Source organism: Tachyglossus aculeatus, chromosome 21 (assembly GCF_015852505.1).
Source record: "Tachyglossus aculeatus isolate mTacAcu1 chromosome 21, mTacAcu1.pri, whole genome shotgun sequence".
NCBI classification, from domain to species: Eukaryota; Metazoa; Chordata; class Mammalia; order Monotremata; family Tachyglossidae; genus Tachyglossus; species Tachyglossus aculeatus.
In genome coordinates this window covers 32195551-32216213 of record NC_052086.1, presented here as the reverse complement: position 1 = coordinate 32216213, position 20663 = coordinate 32195551, and the positions used below count along the sequence as shown (strand labels likewise).

The 20663-nt window shown below is 40.6% G+C and overlaps 1 protein-coding gene across 3 annotated transcripts in view; it reads left to right on the top strand.

The window, feature by feature from the left end:
* STX2 (syntaxin 2) overlaps positions 1-10812 on the top strand; it is a 71060-nt gene extending 60248 nt beyond the window's left edge. Inside the window, exon 10 of one of the 3 annotated variants that reach the window (XM_038763709.1) lies at positions 9310-10812. In XM_038763709.1, coding sequence (XP_038619637.1) covers positions 9310-9387 — 78 coding nt within the window. In that variant the 3' untranslated portion in view covers positions 9388-10812. Of the gene's footprint in view, positions 1-2144; positions 2285-9309 lie in introns of those variants that run through there. The other 2 variants (XM_038763708.1, XM_038763710.1) reach the window with 2 other exon arrangements.
* The last annotated feature ends 9851 nt before the right edge of the window (positions 10813-20663 follow it).

Below are 20663 nucleotides of genomic sequence, written 5' to 3'. Positions count from 1 at the left end.
GTTTAGGGATGTGCCATCAAAATCCTTGACTGTTTCCCTCCACATTCCTAACGTTATCCGTAGTGATTTATACTGGATCAATAATAAATCAGAAGTCCGTGAATTTATCCAAGCCCCTTTAAAACTACATCTTTGGCCTACGGGACCTCCTAAGGTAAAAGTTTTCATCATTCTGCATCTTTGTTGCCAGGTTTTTCAGGTTATTTTGTGGACCTTTTTTTTCTACTAAAATAGTTCCCTCTGCCATGAAATTATGGCATCATCAATCGTATTTATTGAGCGCTCACTATGTGCAGAGCACTGTACTAACTGCTTGGGAAGTACAAATTATTATCATTTCTGGGTGATGAATACATGGGCCAAAGATGATCTTTTGTTTGAGTTAATGATAATAAGAATGATGGCATTTATTAAGCGCTTACTATATGCAAAGCACTGTTCTAAGCTCTGGATGATATTCCTGGAATCCTTACATCAATCAATCAATCAATCATATTGATTAAGCGCTTACTGTGTGCAGAGCACTGTACTAAGCGCTTGGGAAGTACAAGTTGGCAACATATAGAGACGGTCCCTACCCAACAGTGGGCTCACAGTCTAGAGTTCAGTGAAATCCAGAATGGAATAATAAAGGAATGGTCTTGTTTTTCTTAATTAAAATAATAACGATGCCAACTTTCAAATGTCTCATATCGAAAGCTTTAGTGTTTGTGACCTTCCAGTTAGCTTCTAGCTGGGGGATTGCATGCCTCGCTGTTCTGTTAATCTTCCAAGATGCTTGCTGAAATTATAGTGGAAATCTGTGGCACTTAATATCGCATTAATGATCAAATTGGCCCCCTATATTGGTTGAATTTAAACAGTGAGCTGGCAAACAAATGGAAATAAGACGATTTATCTCATACATAGGTAACAAATCTCTTTGCTAGAGTACAGGTTTGGGAGTCAGATTTCTAATCCCAGCCCTGCCACTTGTCTGCTGTTTGATCTTGGGCAAATCTTTTGATTTCTCTGTCCATTACCTCATCTGTAAAATGAGGATTAAGACTGTGTCCACCCTGATTACTTTGTATCTACCCCAGCACTTGGAACAGTGCTTGGCACAGAGTAAGCACTTAACAAATATCATAAAAAGGTGACTCATGATTGATTCAGTTGTATTTATTGAGCGCTTATTGAGTGCAAATAACTGTACTGAGCACCTGGGAGAGAACAATGCAACAACAACAGACACATCCCCTACCAACAATGAGTTTACCGTCTAGAGGGGGATGATGCGGTGCCAGACCTATCTGTGTGTGTATATATATTGGGCCACAGCGTGATGAGTGCTTATCAGAAGGATGAGAGTCAGAGGTCGTGAGTTCTAATCCTGGCTCCGCCACTTATCAGCTGTGTGACTTTGGGCAAGTCACTTAACGTCTCTGTGCCTCAGTTACCTCATCTGTAAAATTGGGTTTAAGACTGTGAGCCCCACATGGGACAACCTGATTACCTTGTATCTACCCCAGCGCTTAGAACAGTGCTTGGCGCATTGTAAGCGCTTAGTAAATCCCATTGTTATTATGAGAACTGAAGAAAGTTCTTTGAGGGAAAAATGATCACAGCTGGTGTTTTTGCAGTTGTAATCAGTTTCGCTGTCTTAAATTCTAGCCATGGTAAATTTAGTTCAGTTTGAATGCCAAGACTAAGATCATATCGGTGTAAAGTGAAGGCAGATAACTTTGTTTATTTTGTTACTTGTATAGTATTTGTTAAGCACTTATTAGGTGCCAGGCACTGTTCAAAGTGCTGGCGTAGAATGATAGGTTGGACACAGTCTCTGTCACACATGGGACTCCCAGTCTTAATTCCCATTTTACAGATCATCATCATCATCAATCGTATTTATTGAGCGCTTACTGTGTGCAGAGCACTGTACTAAGCGATTGGGAAGTGCAATGAGGTTACTAAGGCACAAAGAACTTCAGTGACTTACCCAAGGTCATACAGCAGACAAGCGTCAGAGCCGGGATTAGAGCCAAAGTCCTTCTGACTTTGCTGTGCCTGTGCTCGTAATATCAAATTTGATATTTTGATAATTTAATTTTTAAGCCTGAGTAGGTTTTACCACTTCACCTGGAAACGACCCGTGATATAATCAGCTTGCTTTTCTTTGACAGAAAAAGTGGATAATTGTTGCTGTCTCGCTGGTGCTGCTTGCCCTAATTGCCCTAATTATTGGTTTATCAGTTGGCATTTGATGATGTGTGGATAACGTCAGTATGCATGCCTCTCTGCCACTGTGGCAGTAAGTAACTAATATACTAATTCGCTTTTCTGTTACAGTTTAACTTCTGTACTAAGCCTAGGTAGCAGGGCTCTGTCTCCATCTGATAGTAAATGTAATGGTAAAATTAATGACAATGTGGACACCCTGTGTAAGGCTCTCCTATGAATTGGGCACATAATGCCATCTTGTGGTAATTTGACTATAACCCTTCAGAAATGAGGATTTTTGAAACATAAGAACAAAGTAGTCCTGTGGAAGATCAATTTTCAGTAATGCATAGAATTTTATAGAATAAATATCCTTGTTTTGCCCTCATCATACACCGTACAGTAATATAATATGAGGCATTTGCTGAGAGCTGAAATCTTCCTGGTCTGAGAGCCATCATTTTTTACACTTCGATACATCCCATCAATAATTTGTTTCAAATGTTTCGGTAGAAATAATTCTATTAAGCATTGTATTTGAATAATCAGAGCATTTAGGAAAAAAAACCAGGGTAGTCTTCCCATGTGATATTCTTAGGATACTGCTGTTAAGAATTTCGGTCTTGTTTCAAAATACATTAGTCAGATAATTTATTTCCTAAAAGCAGTGTCTACTCACCCGGTTCCATCAGATAATTATAAACGTATGCGTAAACATGGAGAAATTTATGAGAGGATTAACAGAGTTCTGTTATTGTTACATCTTGGTTATGCATAGTCAGTTGTACTGAGGACTTTACTGTGTGCAGAACACTGTACTAAGCACTTGGGAGAGCACGCTATAACAGAGCTGATAGACATGTCCCTTCCCACAAGGAGCTTACAGTCTAATCAATCAGTCAATCAATCGTATTTATTGAGCGCTTACTGTGTGCAGAGCTTGGGAAGTACAAGTTGGCAACATATAGAGACAGTCATCATCAATCGTATTTATTGAGCGCTTACTGTGTGCAGAGCACTGTACTAAGCGCTTGGGAAGTACAAGTTGGCAACATATAGAGACAGTCCCTACCCAACAGTGGGCTCATAGTCTAAAGGACTAGAGTAAGTCTAGAGCGAAGGAACAGATATTATTATAATTATATTATAATATAATTATATTATATTAATTATAAGTTACAGATGTGTACATAAATTCTGTGGGGCCAGGGGAGGGGTGGATTAAGGGTGCAAATCCAAGTGAAAGGGAGATGCCGAAAGGAATGGGGGCTTAGTGGAGGAATTCCTCTTGGAGTTGATGTACTTTTAATGAAACTTTGAAAGTGGGGAGAGTCAGATATGAAGGGGGAGAGCATTCGAGGCCAGAGGCAGGGCGTGGGCGAGGGCTCAGCGGCCAGGTAGAGGAGATGAAGGAACAGTGAGTTAGGTTGGCATTAGAGGGGCAAAGTGTGCAGGCTGGGTTGTAATCAAAAATGAGAAGATATTTATTTCCGTTCAAAGGGAAATTAGCCAGTCATCTATAGAGGAATGCTGAACTGCATTTATGCACGCCATTAGCAACACACCTCACATAGCGGGGGTGTTAATCTTTGATGAAAAGCAGCATGGCTTAGTGGAAAGAGCCTGGGCTTGGAAGTCAGAGGGCGTGGGTTCTCTTCCCAGCTCCGCCACTTGTCTGCTGCCTGACTTTGGTCAAGTCACTTGACCTCTCTGTGCCTCAGTTCCCTCATCTGTAAAATGGGGATTAAGACTGTGAGCCCCACGTGGAACAACCGGATAACCTTGTATCTCCCCCAGCGCTTAGAACAGTGCTCAGCACATAGTAAGCACTTAACAAATGCCATTATTATTACTATTGTTTCCTTTTGGCTTTGTGTGCACATATACACCCATTTGTGAGCTCTCCTTTTACTAAGCCTTATGATATAGTGTTGCTACCTGCCCTATTGAAGTGAAAAAATCTTTTGGTAAAAGTCATTATTATTAAGCAGTAAAAATGACCAGATCCTGTAATAAGGGATATAACTTTTTTGTCTACTTCGTGACTTTCATGAGCATACTACCCTTTTAATATTTGCTACTGCTGTTATAATTTAAGCATCTCCATTTTAAAACTTACGCATGCTAATAGTATTTGTATGGGAGAGGAAATAAAGCCATGTACAAGAACGCTTGTAGATAGGGTAATATACCTGTTTAGGTTCATCTGTAGCTACTTACTGTGATGGCATTTTGTACAACAGTAAAAGTGCATGATGACTTCAGTAGCTTAAATGTCTTGCCTTCCAGAAGCTAGAAAGAGCATTCTGTATTATATTTATTTTTATCATAAGTAATATGCCCATTTAAAAGAAAAGTCAGTGTTCACATTTAAAATTTCCCCTAATTGTAAAATATGCCTTTTATGTATAAAATCTATTTTAAGATATTGTTTTATTTTCTCCCAAATATGTTTTAATACAGGATTTATATTTTCAAGTGTTTTTGTAGTTTCCCAAGCGCTCTGCACACAGTAAGCACTCAATAAATACCACTGATTTGTGTAATGTTTTTTTCAACTTCCTCACTAGGAATATGAAGTAGTTAGATTGAATATTATTCCATTAAAAGGTTGTGATAATTAAAATCAGACATAGAAATGCAGTCACTCAATTTTGAGTGATGCAGTAAGCAGTTGCCTAAAACTTTTTTGACCTGATCTTATGTTTCTTCATTGGTGTTTATACATATCACGATTAATTTAATCTACCAGGCTATTTTTCCAGCAGCTGTTATTGGGCATAGAATAAAATTTTCATTCTTGAATATATTGCCTTCTTTCAAATAATTATGGATATTCACAAATGAAGAGAAACCTATCTAGAGAGTGACTTTGGGTGTGTGTTACCCTCTGAAATAACTCAATTCTCCAGGACCTAAAATGACTTCCTGTAAGCCAAGCATTTTGGGAAGGAGGATTAATACTTTTTTCAGACCCCATGGGGTGTTTATTGCATTGAATCACTGGTGCACGATGTATTTTGCAAAACCATAGTGCTGTGAGAGTAGTAGTAGCAAAAGCTGGAAAGTACAAAACAAAGAGGTAATATATTCCCCATCCACAAGACTTTACTCTCTAACGTGGGGGACAGACATGAAGATATTTACAAATAATCTAAATAAATAAACAATTGAATATGTTTATTGAATTGCACATTCAGTTATTATTCCCTGTCCCCTTTTGACCCTCTGCAATCTGGTTTCTTCCTCTTTCACTCCATTCAAATTACATTTCCAAACTCATCAATAATCTCCTCCTTACCAAATACAATGAACTCTATCCTAGTCCTCCTCAAACTCTCGGCTGTCTCTGACCCATGGCCTACTCTCTCTTCCTCTAGACTGTAAACTCGTTAAGGGTAGGGAATATGTTTGCTAATTCTGCGTAATGTCCTCTCCCAAGCGCTTAGAACAGAGCTCTGCACATAGTAAGCGCTCAGTAAATACCATTTGTTAATTGCTTGATTTTCCTCCAAGTGCTACCTAGCCTTGGTTTCAGCAATAATTTCTCTCCTGGTTCCCCTTCCGCCTTTTGGCATGCTCTGTCAATATCTTTCATGGGCTATTCCTCGGCTTCCCACCCACAGTAAAAGGCGGGAATGGCCCCTTCTTGTCTCACTTCCTTTGAGAGCTCATTTCCCATGGCTTCAACTGCCGCCTCTGTGCAGCAATCCAGTTGGCTGGCTCTGATCTCTTACCTCTAGACTGTAAGCTCCTTGTGGAGAAGGAAAGTCTACTAACTCTGTTAAACTGTACTCTCCCAGGTGCTTAGTACAGTGCTCTGCAACAGTACGTACTCCATGAATACCATTGATTGTTTAATTGATTTACCTCCTCTGAAATCTCGCATTTCCTCTGGCCTCTAGGACACTCTACATAGATGTCCTACCTGCACCTTCAGCTCAATGTGAACTTCTTCTTCCCTCCACCTCACTTTCCCATCACAGTTTATCACATCACCATCCTCCACATTGCTGAAGCCCACAACCCTGGTATTATCTTAACTCCTCTCTCTCTTTTAGCCCCCTCATTCAATCCGTTTCTAAATCAACTTCTGGAATTTCCTCCACGGTATTTCCAAAATCCTGTCTTTCATCCCTTCCAAACAACGCTTGCATTCTTCCATGCAGCAGTAATCTATCCCAGCTTGAACACCAAGCACCTGATTCTTCTCCTTCCCCCTACCTCTTCCCTCTCCAATACCTACTTCCCTCTGCCACTCAAATCATTTTTCTAAACTGCCTTTAAGGTTACTCGTTCCTCTCCGTATCAAACAGTAGCTCCTGAGCACTGACTTTAAGGAAATCCATCACTCCTCTGCCTCCTAATTATCTTCTCTTCTCTCACAGCACCCCAGCTTGCCAACCTATATTTACTCTGCCTCATTCTCATCTCTCCCACCTCTGGCCTGTTACATATGCCCTTCCTCTTCCTTAAACTTCTTTCTTCCTCTTCAAATCCACAAGACTACAGATCTCCCCATCTTATTCTGCTGAATTCATATCTCTTCCAGGAAGACTTCTCTGATTTAATTTCTCTTCTTACTAACGTTATGTCACCCCAAGTATACCACCTCGGCACTTATGTACTCACAACCTCCTTTAGTACTTTGTACATGTACAAGACATTTAGACACTCACCTACACATCTACTTCCTCCTATTTGTAAATATTTTTGACTGTTCCTTCTATTAGACTTTAAGCTCCATGAGGACAAGAGTCATGTTTACTTGGACACACACTCTATCTCATCATTTCTAGTCACTATCCAAACTATCACTATCACAGTCTCCACCCTCACTAATGCTGAAATCCCTCTATCCCACCACAGCCTCCTCACCTGCCTTCTCTCCTTCACATTTCCCTCCCCACAAATAATGATAATAATAATGGTATTTGTTAAGCACTTACTATATGTCAGGCACTGTTTTAAGCACTGGGGGAGATACAAGGTAATCAGGTTGTCCCACGTGGGGCTCACAGTCTCAACCTCCATTTTCCAGATGAGGTAACTGAGGCACAGAGAAGTGAAGTGACTTAACCATAGTCACACAACTGACGAATGGCCGAGGTGGGAATAGAACCCACGACCTCTGACTCCCAAAGTCCGTGCCCTTTCCACTAAGCCACGCTGCTTCTCACTGTCCTATCTATCTGTCCTATTCCCCCCTAGAGACTACCAATCTTTTAACCCCATCCAATTTTCTCGTCATCAGGCCCCATTTAGTCTCCATACCCAAGCTACCATCCCTTGCTGACCAATTGACACACTCAAAACCACCTTTTCTACTGAACTCAAGCGCTTAGTACAGTGCTCTACACACAGTAAGCACTCAATAAATACGATTGAATGAATGGATGAACTCAACTCATTCACCCCTCTCCCCTTCACCGATCTCATACCACTAACCCGCAGCCCCGGAGCACCTCCACAGTCCTCTTCCTTCACACCTGTGAATGAGCCACAGAGCGATGCCGGTGGAAATCCAGCTATCAGGCCGACTTCATCCACCGAAGCAGCGTGGCTCAGTGAGAAGAGCACGGGCTTTGGAGTCAGAGGTCATGGGTTCAAATCCCGGCTCTGCCAATTGTCAGCTGGGTGACTTTGGGCAAGTCACTTCACTTCTCCGTGCCTCAGCTACCTCATCTGCAAAATGGGGATTAAGACAGTGAGCCCCCGGTGGGACAACCTCATCACCTTGTAACCTCCCCAGCGCTTAGAACAGTGCTTTGCACATAGTAAGCGCTTAATAAATGCCATTATTTATTATTATTATTATCCTTTTAGACTGTGAGCCCACTGTTGGGTAGGGACTGTCGCTATATGTCACCAACTTGTACTTCCCAAGCGCTTAGTACAGTGCTCTGCACACAGTAAGCGCTCAATAAATACGATTGATTGATTGATTGATCCTTGCCTGCTTTAACTCTTCCCTCTCCTCTGCCCAGCAACGTCCTTTTTCCATCCTTGTTCACTCCCTAAAATCTCCCCTGGTCCTCTCCAGGCCCTCTCCCCTCCTGCCCCCTCTTCAACCTTCCCATCTTTCCCAGCAGTATCTCAAGAGGCGATCTCCTCCCTCATCTCAAAATCCACCCCCTCCACCTGCGTCATCATCATCATCATCATCAATCGTATTTATTGAGCGCTTACTATGTGCAGAGCACTGTACTAAGCGCTTGGGAAGTACAGATTGGCAACATATAGAGACAGTCCCTACCCAACAGTGGGCTCACAGTCTAAAAGGGGGAGACAGAGAACAAAACCAAACATACTAACAAAATAAAATAAATAGAATAGATATGTACAAATAAATTAAATAGAGTAAAAAAAAATATGTACAAACATATATACATATATACAGGTGCTGTGGGGAAGGGAGGGAGGTAAGATGGGGGGATGGAGAGGGGGACGGGGAGCACCTCCGACCCCATCCCTTCGCACTTTATTAAAGTGTTTGCCTCCTCCCTTCTTCCTTCCCTGACTGCCATCTTCAGCTGTTCACTCTCCAATGGCGTTTCCTCCACTGCTTTTAAACACGGGCATATCTTCCCTATTCTAAAAGAAAAAAAGCAACCCTCTCTGGCCCACTGGCTCCCTCCAGTTATTGCCTCATCTCCCTCTTACCATTCCTCTTCACACTCCTTGAGCGAGTTGTCTACACCCGCAACCTCCATGTTCTCTCTTCAAATTCGCTCCTTGACCCCGTCCAATCTGGCTTCCGTCCCCTTCACTCCACAGAAACTGCCCTCTCAAAAATCACAAATGATTTCCTTTTTGCCGTATCCAATGGCCTCTACTCCTCCCTAATCCACCTCGACCTCTCAGCTGCCTCTGGCCCTGTCGGGGTGTGTGTAGACACATGATATGGACTACAAAAAACCCACCTCACTACTCTGCTGGATCATTTTCTTTGTCTCCTTTTATTAACACTTTGAAAAATGGTCCGCAACTCTCAAACTCTGACCAAACCTTGTGAGATGAAATGAGATGTGCGGGTAGTTATGCGTGCTGATAACGAATGCACCTGATACGTTTGGGAAGTTTTGACGGAAGCTTTTCTTTGTTTTTCAGAAAATGATGTTCGTAATTATTTGTGTAATTATTTTGCTTGTGATCCTTGGAATTATCCTAGCAACCACACTGTCATAGCAAGTCTCTACCAGGAGCTGAGGAGTTTCGGAGATGTGCAACATGCTGGCAGAGAAACCAGTACCGTGATTTTGGCAAATATACTTGAACGGAATGATCTGTAACTTTCAACTCTGATTTTAGCATCAGTGAATTCAAAGTGAAAACCCAACGGGAAGTAATGTTGAAATGTGTCTCTGGGAGAGTGATCGTAGTAAACACACTTTTGCTGTAATATGCTACAAAAATTTGAAAACGTTAAATTTCCTTTAGTGGTTTCAAATAATGGCCAACTGAAGAATTCCACTTTGGATATTTGTGTTAAAAATATCAAGTTTAATTAAGAGTACTTTTATGAAGCAAATGTGCTTCAGCTACGCAACTTCGTTTTCCTCCACTAATATATTCCAATTAAGAGAAGTTTTTGTACTTCATTTACTCTTGTTCAGCTCTTGTTGGCAAAATGCCGATTATTCAAACAGCTGCTTGTAATTTTTGCACCTATTAACTGTTTAATACATTAACATCTATTCCAGTTTAAATACTAAATGTTGCCTGGGTAAAAAAAAACTTCAGCATTTCATTTTAAAATACAATGTGTTTAAACACAGCACATTATAGAACAGCCATGAAGTATCCTTAAAGAAATTCAAGTGCCTCTGTTAATAGTGACTTTTAAATTAATTAATCTTACTTTTGAAAGCTCTTAGAAGAGAATCTAGATTATTGTACTCCATTACTACCTTTCTTGTGAGCCACAATAATAAACAATTAGTCTCTTCATTGCAAAGTTTTTTTAAAAAAATTCAGCTCATTTGTACTTTTTGTACATTATTCAAACTAGAAATAAAATGTAGCAATGGAATGTACATATTTGTGTTGTAGCCCAAAATAGTTGTTCCCAGTTGCACCCTGAATCAAATTATATGAAAGATTATTTCAATCTTAATAAGTTGGTCATGAATTTCAAAAGCTCCCATACTTCTTGAAGTCTGGGGTTGATTCAGATAATATAATAAAGTACATAATTTATTTCCTATACATTTCTTAGCGTGGTGCTGCTGTGTTGTGACATTTATTACATGTGTTTAACACTAATGAAGTGTTTGTAATGCATTTACAGTTATGAAGCTATCAACTTGTGAAATTAAGTGAACATTTTAAATATATCCAAAATATAGCCAACTTTCATGTTTTAAGCCAAGCTTTGTGACTGTATATCGCTGTAAAAGTGCCTGTATTTTGTCTTCCCTTTGTTTTACGTTTGATGTAGATATATTTATACCAAATGAAAAGGTGAAAAGTGAGTGTGTAGTAAGTTACTATTGAGCAGTTTCAAAGCTGTCTTCCTTATTTAATACAGTTTTAAATTTTAGTGCCTCATACGTGGTTTCTAGAGATCATTTTATTTCGCTAAATGCCATGTTCCTGCTATCTATTTAAAAGTTCAGTAATCATACTCATATTAATTCCAATATATGTGTGTAAACGAATAGATCAATGGAATATGCTTGGTGATCTATACATTAGTCAAATGTGCTGTTTGTCCTAAAATCTACTACAATATGATTCTTTTGGAGCTATTGTCACTTTTGTATTATCCTCTATATGGCTTTTTGTACATCTACTTGGCTGTGGAATTATGTGCTAATGTAGTACTGTGTGCTAATGAACAGTCTTTGCCTACTCCTTTAGGGCTCAATATTAAAAAATATTCTCCTTTTTTGCGAAGTCGTTTTGACTGGATTCATTTTATTCAATATTATACCATTTTGGATGAATTTTAGGTATTCTAGTTTTGAAATTGTGGATGATGGAGAGAATGATGCAGCACGATTTTTATTTAAAGATTTAAGTTAGCCCTCATATGCCACATTAATCTACAGATGTGTTCTGACCTGAAGCAGTGTCACATCAGGAATGTACATCGTAAATCATTTGCAAATGAATGTCATTTTTGATCATTGCTGACATTTCTTCAGATATTTTGTGCTTTTTAAAAATAATGCACAGGAAACATCATGAAACGCATGCCTACTTTGTCATTAAACTGGGGGTCCCCCTTCTAGACTGTGAGCCCACTGTTGGATAGGGACCGTCTCTAAATGTTGCCAACTTGTACTTCCCAAGCGCTTAGTACAGTGCTCTGCACACAGTAAGCACTCGATAAATATGATTGAATGAATGAACGAATTAAGAAAAGGGAAAACCTATTTTGCTATATGTGACCTAATCACTATTGTACCAGAGAAAATTGATTTTATCTGTAAGTATCAACAGTTTATCATGTAGGTTTGATTTGTATCAATTTGGAAAGACACACATATGCCCTTCAAACCCCTTCTTCCCGCTTCCTTCATCCTTCTTTCTGATTGTTTTCTGAGGTTTCTCCATTATTGTAGATTGAGTTTTTTTTAAATAACAAATGATATGGAGTCTTTTTAAATAGAAAGTTAGAAAAAAATGAAGTCAGTCCTAAAGCAAACCAGTTCTTGGTGATAATAGGGGCCTGTTACTTTGGGCTGATGATAATAGCGGTATTTGTAAAGCACTTGCCTTTACAGGGAGTAAAGCTTTGTCGAGCACTGTACTTAGTGCTGGCGTAGAGGTATGTTAGTACTTTGGACCCATTCCCTGGCCCCCACAGGGCTCACCATCTACTAAGAAAGTGGGAGAAAACAGTGAGGGTTCAATTGGAAAGTACTTTAGGAACATTAGGAAGTCCCTGTGTTTCACAGATTTCGGGACCTCACATCCTTTCAGATTCCAATCTTACCTCAAGTATACGCACTTAAACTATTTTAACCCGGTTGCCACACCCATTCTCCAGAATTTGGACTGAATGAGAACCAAAATGCCTCATAGGCTTTGAATGCGCTCGAATGGAAGAAGGACGGGAATAAAAAAGTGAGTATGGGAAAAGATTTGGGGAGAGGAAATGGACTCGGGGTGGGAAATACCATTACACTACAATAAATACCGTTATTACTATTACTAATTTTACTACAAAATGTTGAACAAATAATTGACTATACTGTTGGGTAGGGACTGTCTCTAGCTGTTGCCAATTTGTACTTCCCAAGCACTTAGTACAGTGCTCTGCACATAGTAAGCGCTCAATAAATACGACTGATGATGATGATATAATGTATATATGTTGCCAACTTGTACTTCCCAAGTGCTTAGTACAGTGCTCTGCACACAGTAAGCGCTCAATAAATACGATTGATTGATATAAATAAGCGCTAAGGTCACCTGTTGGGTTGGCACAACTTTCGGTGTTGAAAATCAAGGAAGGTTTCATGGAGGAATTGATATTTTAGGAGGGCTTTGAAGGTGGGAAAGGTTACGCTAGGCTAGGAAAGGGCTCCAGTTAGGAGAAGTGTGGGAAGACTAGGAAGAAAAAAAAAAAAGATCAGTTTTACTTACTTGGAAGAATGCTATAGTTTTCAAAACTCACTCTGGTAATTAAAATAAGTAGCCACAAAACAGGAAACAAAGTGTCGCTTTCTGGAAGATCTTCCAAAACTGGAATTCAACAGATTAACTGTACACTGCTGTTCTGTGTGACTCATATGCCTCACTAAAAATAAATGTGTCACTCTTTCTTGGGCTTGGGTCAGTGGGCCAATCTTTACACCTGTGGAGCAACTCAAAGTCTCTTTTTTTATGTCCAATGATTGGTTCCTTAGTCATAAAGACCAGTCACTGGCTCTATTTTAGCCAACCCTTCCCCCGCCAAAAAAGCGAAGGATTATTTTAACAAAGAAAAAACGGGGCTACAAGCATTTTATGTTCCTAAGGAAGTACACAGTTCTTTAAAGTATGATAATTCAGGATTGAAAAAAAAATTGGATTAACCCTTCTGGAGAATTTTTTAGGAAGCTAATAGAATGGAAGAGGTAAGTAGCTGACAGATGTAATTGCAATATTTCCTAACAAATTGCTAAAATGGTGATCTTAGTGCCTTTTAAAAACACATTTCATTTAGGTGGGATAAAGAATGAATTGGATACAGTAGTGTCTGTATTAAACGAAAACTTACTATCATGATCAATCTTGTCGTGGCAACTGGAAATAGATGTGAAAATAGAAACTTTTCGTTGTTGCTGGTAGTAAAATGGCAGGCGATATACATCTTGTGATATAGACATTCTAATTTGTTTGCAAGATAAAATCATTAGCAGGATTAAAGAAAAATAATAACTTTTTTTCGTAGGCACCTAGGAGTTACTAGTATAGAAAAAAAAATAAGAAGCACCCGGATATATTTGACTCAGGAAGGAGGAGGGCAGTGATGAACTAAGACTAATAGGTATTGTGAAATAATTGAATTATGAATAAATCCATGAAGTTCAGCAACACGAGATTATGAGAAATGCATTGTTTATTAAAAACGGAGAAGCAGCGTGGCTCAATGGAAAGAGCCCGGGCTTTGGAGTCAGAGGTCATGGGTTCGAATCCCGGCTCCGCCACATGTCTGCTGTGTGACCTTGGGCAAGTCACTTCACTTCTCTGAGCCTCAGTTCCCTCATCTGTAAAATGGGGATGAAGACTGTGAGCCCCACGTGGGACAACCTGATCACCTTGTATCCCCCCTAGCGCTTAGAACAGTGCTTTGCACATAGTAAGCGCTTAACAAATACCATTATTATTATTATTATTATTATTACTACTCCAGAATGCTTCTAATCATCTGGACAGTTTGGGCCCCAAACCATCCAAAATCTCCAACCTTGAATTGCTCAGATAAATGGTGGGAAAATGGGGTTTTCAGCTCTTTTTTATTCCAATTAGCCAATTTCAACAAATAATTTCCTGCCCTCTTCATTTGTTTGTACAGACCTGGCTTCATTATTATACTTGTGTCATTCTCATGTTGACATTATGCTCACTAAGATAAACATTATGTTTACAAATGATGTGTTTTTTTGTTTGTGGGAAATGTTTTCCAATGGACGAAAGAAGCTATGGCTTGCTCAGCACTTAAAGCACCTGATTACTAGCAATCAAATCTAAAGAGGTTCTTCTAGAGTGTAATTTAACATTGGCATCTTTGAAGATTTCACACTGTGGAAACTTCGGGTATAAAACTGTTGTTTTTGAATTTTGAATAACAGGGTATTGGTTAAGCGCTTACTATGTGCCAAGCACTGTTCTAAGCACTGGGGGGGGAGATACAAGGTAATCAGGCTGTCCAACGTGGGGCTCACAGTCTTAATCCCCATTTTACAGATGAGGAAACGGAGGCACAGAGAAGTTAAGTGACTTGTCCAAAGTCACACAGCTGACAAGTGGCAGAGCCGGGATTAGAACCCACGACCTCTGACTCTTAAACCATACTCTTTCCATTAAGCTCTTCTGCTTCTCATTAAGCCACACTGCTTCTCGTGCACCCCTTCTCTTTTGAACCCCTAAGTCATTACAAATATCATCAGTAATATTGAATATTGAACAATCATTGGCCGTGGCTCTGCAGGGCAAGCCTAATATTAGGGTTCCTCAATGAGGTTTTTGAACTCTACCTCATTAGCAAACAGGGAGATTTGTTATTATAATTTGCTGTTTGGCCTAAAAGACTGGAAAATATTGGGATAAGATCATGCATCCAAGGTTATTCCTTGGAAGATTAGGCTCGTAAGCAATGACTTCTGATTGTAACAGGATTATGAAGAGACAAGGTTGGTTTCTGGAAAAGTCCAAAATGCAATGTTAGGCAAAGGAGAATTTTGGGAGCAGGCTTTGAGGTGGACATAGTGCTGGTGTGATTTCAGGCCAAGTCTTGCCTGCCTGGGGAATATCTGCTTAATATTACCATAGATCTCCCTTCAAGGCCCTACTGAGAGCTCACCTCCTCCAGGAGGCCTTCCCAGACTGAGCCCCTTCCTTCCTCTCCCCCTCGTCCCCCTCTCCATCCCCCCATCTTACCTCCTTCCCTTCCCCACAGCACCTGTATATATGTTTGTACACATTTATTACTCTATTTATTTACTTATTTTACTTGTACATATCTATTCTATTTATTTTATTTTGTTAGTATGTTTGGTTTTGCTCCCTGTCTCCCCCTTTTAGACTGTGAGCCCACTGTTGGGTAGGGACTGTCTCTAGATGTTGCCAGTTTGTACCTCCCAAGTGCTTAGTACAGTGCTCTGCACATAGTAAGCGCTCAATAAATACGATTGATGATGATGATGATGATCTTGAGTCAGGTTTGCACATACAAATTCAGGTCAATAAAGGCACTGCTTGCTTTCTTGTCCTTGTTGCAGAAAAGAGTTTAAACCAATATTATCGAAATTTCATTTAGAAAATTAATAATGCCCCTAGGAATTTTGAAATTATTCTTCCGCTTGATGCCCCCAAACACTGAATTTTATTTTGTCCCTTTTGTTCTGTTGTCAGGTGTGGGCTCAGTGGAAAGAGCCAGGGCTTTGGAGTCAGAGGTCATGGGTTCCAATCCCCACTCCGTCAATTGTCAGCTGTGTGACTTTGGGCAAGTCACTTCACTTCTCTGGGCCTCAGTTCCCTCATCTGTAAAATGGGGATGAAGACTGTGAGCTCCCTGTGGGACAACCTGATCACCTTGTAACCTCCCCAGTGTTTAGAGCGGTGCTTTGCACATAGTAAGCGCTTAATAAATGCCATCACTATTATTATTATGCCCAAGTCCCTTATTGCATTCTGCCTTACTCTGAGTTTGCCTTGCAGGTAAAGTATCAGAGCAGATATTTTTGATCATACTTTGAATTTTTTTATGTTCATCAGTAGGAATAGTTTAGTAATTGGAGAAATAGCTAAAATGGTGTTTTTCCTTGGTTCTGTTGTTTGTAAAAACTATAACGGTTAAATTTATGATAATTATAAAACATTTTTTTTTTCCATTCAGTCAAGTAGTTGTATTTATTGAGCACTTACTGTGTGCAGAGTACTGTGCTAATCGCTTAGGAGAGTACAGTATAATAATAATAATGATGGCATTTATTAAGTGCTTACTATGTGCAGAGCACTGTTCTAAGCACTGGGGGATACAAGGTGATCAAGTTGTCCCACATGGGGCTCACAGTCTTAATCCCCATTTTACAGATGAGGGAACTGAGGCTCTGAGAAGTTAAGTGACTTACCCAAGGTCACACAGCAGACATGTGGTGGAGTAGGGATCATCATCATCATCATCATCAATCGTATTTATTGAGCGCTTACTATGTGCAGAGCACTGTACTAAGTGCTTGGGAAGTACAAATTGGCAACATATAGAGACAGTCCCTACCCAACAGTGGGCTCACAGTCTAAAAGGGGGATAACCAAACCAAATCAGTATAACAGATTTGGTAGACATGCTCCCTGCCCTCAAGGAGTTTACAGTCTAGAGGGAGAGGCAGATATAAAAATAAATAAAAGATACGTGCATAAATGCTGTGGGACTGAGGGTGGGGTGCAAGGGTGATGCATAAAATCAATCAATTGTATTTGATTGATTGATAAAAAGAAGGAAAGTAAAGGAAGTGAGGGCTTAGTCGGGGAAGACCTCTTGGAGATGTGATTTGAATAAAGCTTTGAAGGTGAGAAGAATGATGGTCTGTCAGATATGAAGGGGAAAGGACTCCAGGCCAGAGGCAGGATGTAGGCAAGAGTCAGTGGTGAGACAGACGAGATCGAGGTTCGCTGAGCGAGTCGGTGTTAGAGGAACGAGGTGAAAATACTTGATTGTAGTCAGGCAATCACTGAGGTAAAATAGGAGGAGACAAGGTGATTGCTTTAGAGCCTATGGTAAGGAGTTTTTCCCGGCGGAGGTGGATGGGCAACCACTGGAGGTTCTTGAGGAGTGAGGAAACAGAGATGGAGGGGATTTGTAGAAAAATGAACTGGGCAATAGAGTGATGTATGGACTGGAGTGGGGAGGGACAGGAGGCAGGGAGGTCAGTCAGTCAATCAACAAGGAGCCTGGTGCAGTAGTCGAGGTGGAATAGGATAAGGGTGTGGATCCATTTTGTAGAGGTTTAGCCGGAGAAGAAAGGGTGGATTTTATCAATATGACAGTAGAACTGTTAGGATTTGGTGACAGATCTAATATGTTGGTTGAATGAGTGAGATAAATCCCCCTCGTCCCCCTCTCCATCCCCCCCATCTTACCTCCTTCCCTTCCCCACAGCACCTGTATATATGTATATATGTTTGTACATATTTATTACTCTATTTTACTTGTACATATCTATTCTATTTATTTTATTTTGTTAGTATGTTTGGTTTTGTTCTCTGTCTCCCCCTTATAGACTGTGAACCCACTGTTGGGTAGGGACTGTCTCTGTATGTTGCCAACTTGTACTTCCCAAACGCTTAGTACAGTGCTCTGCACACAGTAAGCGCTCAATAAATATGATTGATTGATTGATTGCTTTAGAGCCTATGGTAAGGAGTTTTTCCCGACAGAGGTGGATGGGCAACCACTGGAGGTTCTTGAGAAGTGAGGAAACATAGATTGAGGGGATTTGTAGAAAAATGATCTGGGCAATAGAGTGATATATGGACTGGAGTGGGGAGAGACAGGAGGCAGGGAGGTCAGTCAGTCAATCAACAAGAAGGCTGATGCAGTAGTTGAGGTGGAATAGGATAAGGGTGTGGATCCATTTTGTAGAGGTTTAGCCGGAGAAGAAAGGGTGGATTTTATCAATATGATAGTAGAACTGTTAGGATTTGGTGACAGATCTAATATGTTGGTTGAATGAGTGAGATAAATCCCCCTCGTCCCCCTCTCCATCCCCCATCTTACCTCCTTCCCTTCCCCACAGCACCTGTATATATGTATATATGTTTGTACAGATTTATTACTCTATTTATTTATTTATTTATTTATTTTACTTGTACATATCTATTCTATTTATTTTCTTTTGTTAGTATGTTTGGTTTTGTTCTCTGTCTCCCCCTTTTAGACTGTGAGCCCACTGTTGGGTAGGGACTGTCTCTATATGTTGCCAACTTGTACTTCCCAAGCACTTAGTACAGTGCTGTGCACACAGTAAGCACTTAATAAATACGATTGATTGATTGATAAATCGTGGATAATGCTCACAGGGTTACAGGTTTGTGAGGCAGGGCAGATAGTGATGCCGCTTACAGGGACAGGACAAGATTTGAGTAAGAAGATTAGTTCTGAAGAACTAATTCTGATTAGAGAAGCAGCGTGGTTCAGTGGAAAGAGCCCAGGCTTTGGAGTCAGAGGTCATGGGTTCAAATCCTGGCTCCTCCAATTGTCGGCTGTGTGAATTTGGGCAAATCACTTAACTTCTCTGTGCCTCAGTTCCCTCATCTGTAAAATGGGAACTAAGACTGTGAGCCCCCGGTGGGACAACCTGATCCCCTTGTAACCTCCCCAGCGCTTAGAACAGTGCTTTGCACATAGTAAGTGCTTAATAAATGCCATTATTATGATTATTATTATTCTGTTTTGGACATGCTAAATTTGAGGTGTTGGCAGGGCATCCAAGTAGAGATGGTCTCAAAGCAGGAGGAAATATGAGACTGTAGAGAAGGAGAAAGATGAAGGAATTGTAGACTTGGGATCAATAGTATTTATTGAGCACTTATTTTGTGCAGAGCACTGTACTAAGCGCTCAGTCGTCCACATAGAGATGGTAGTTGAAGCCATGGGAGTGAATGGTTCTCCAAGGGAGTGGGTGTAGATGGAGAATTGAAGGGGACCCAAAACAGAACCTTGGGGGACACCCTCACTTAAGGGGTAGTAGATATATATGTATATATGTTTGTACATATTTATTACTCTATTGATTTATTTATTTTACTTGTACATATTGTACATATCTGTTCTATTTATTTTATTTTGTTGGTATGTTTGGTTTTGTTCTCTGTCTCCCCCTTTTAGACTGTGATCCCACTGTTGGGTAGGGACGGTCTCTATATGTTGCCAACTTGTACTTCCCAAGCGCTTAGTCCAGTGCTCTGCACACAGTAAGCGCTCAATTAATACGATTGATTGATTGATTGAGGTAGGCAGAGGAGGAGCCTATGAAAGAGACTGAGAATGAGCAGCCAGAGAGATGGGAGGAAAACCGGGTGAGGACAGTGTCACAGAAGCCAAGGTTAGGTATGTTTCTAGAAGAGGATGGTCCACAGCGTCGAAGGCAGCTGAGAGTTTGAGGAGGATTAGGATGGAGTAGTGGCCATTGGATTTGGCAAGAAGGAGATCATCGTTCACCTTGGCGAGGGCAGTTTCAGTGGAATGGAGGGAGTCGAGGAAAGAATTGGAGGAGAGGAAGTGGAGGCACTGGGTGTAGACAATGAGCTCAAAGAGTTTTGAGAGGAATGTAGGAGGGAGATGGGATAATTATTGTAGGGACCATGGGGTCAAGGAAGTTTTTTTTTTTAGGATAGAGATTCATGAACATGTTGGTAGGGACTGTCTCTATATGTTGCCAACTTGTACTTCCCAAGCGCTTAGTACGGTGCTCTGCACACAGTAAGCGCTCAATAAATACGATTGATTTATTTTATTGTGTTAGTATGTTTGGTTTTGTTCTCTGTCTCCCCCTTTTAGACTGTGAGCCCACTGTTGGGTAGGGACTGTCTCTATATGTTGCCAATTTGTACTTCCCAAGCGCTTAGTACAGTGCTCTGCACACAGTAAGCGCTCAATAAATACGATTGATGATGATGATGATGATGATTGAAAGCAATGGGGAAGAAGCCACTGGAGAATGAACAACTGAAGATGGCTCAATAAATACGATTGATGATGATGATGATGATGATGATGGCTGTCAGGGAGGGAAGAAGGGAGGAGCAAGTGTTTTGATAAAGGTGCGAAGTGATGGGGTGGGAGCTGCAAATGGTAGGGTGGATTTTGAGAGGAGGTGGGAGATCTCCTTTTGAGATTCTGCTGGGAAAGATGGGAGAGTTGAAGGAGAGGCAGGAGGAAGAAGGGACTGGAGGGAAGCAGTGGAGATTTTAGGGAGATCTTGCCCGATGGTAATAATTTTTTCAATAAGGTATGGAGTCAGGTCATTAGGCGCAAGAGATGGGGGAACCGGGTTTGAGGAAGATGCAGTTAAACATAATAATAATAATAACGGCATTTATTAAGCACTTACTATATGCAAAGCACTGTTCTAAGCGCTGCGGAGGTTACAAGGTGATCAGGTTGTCCCACGGGGGGCTCACAATCTTAATCCCCATTTTACAGATGAGGGAATTGAGGCACAGAGAAGTTAAACGACTTGCCCATAGACACACAGCGGGCAATTGGCGGAGCGGGATTTGAACCCATGACCTCTGACTCCAAAGCC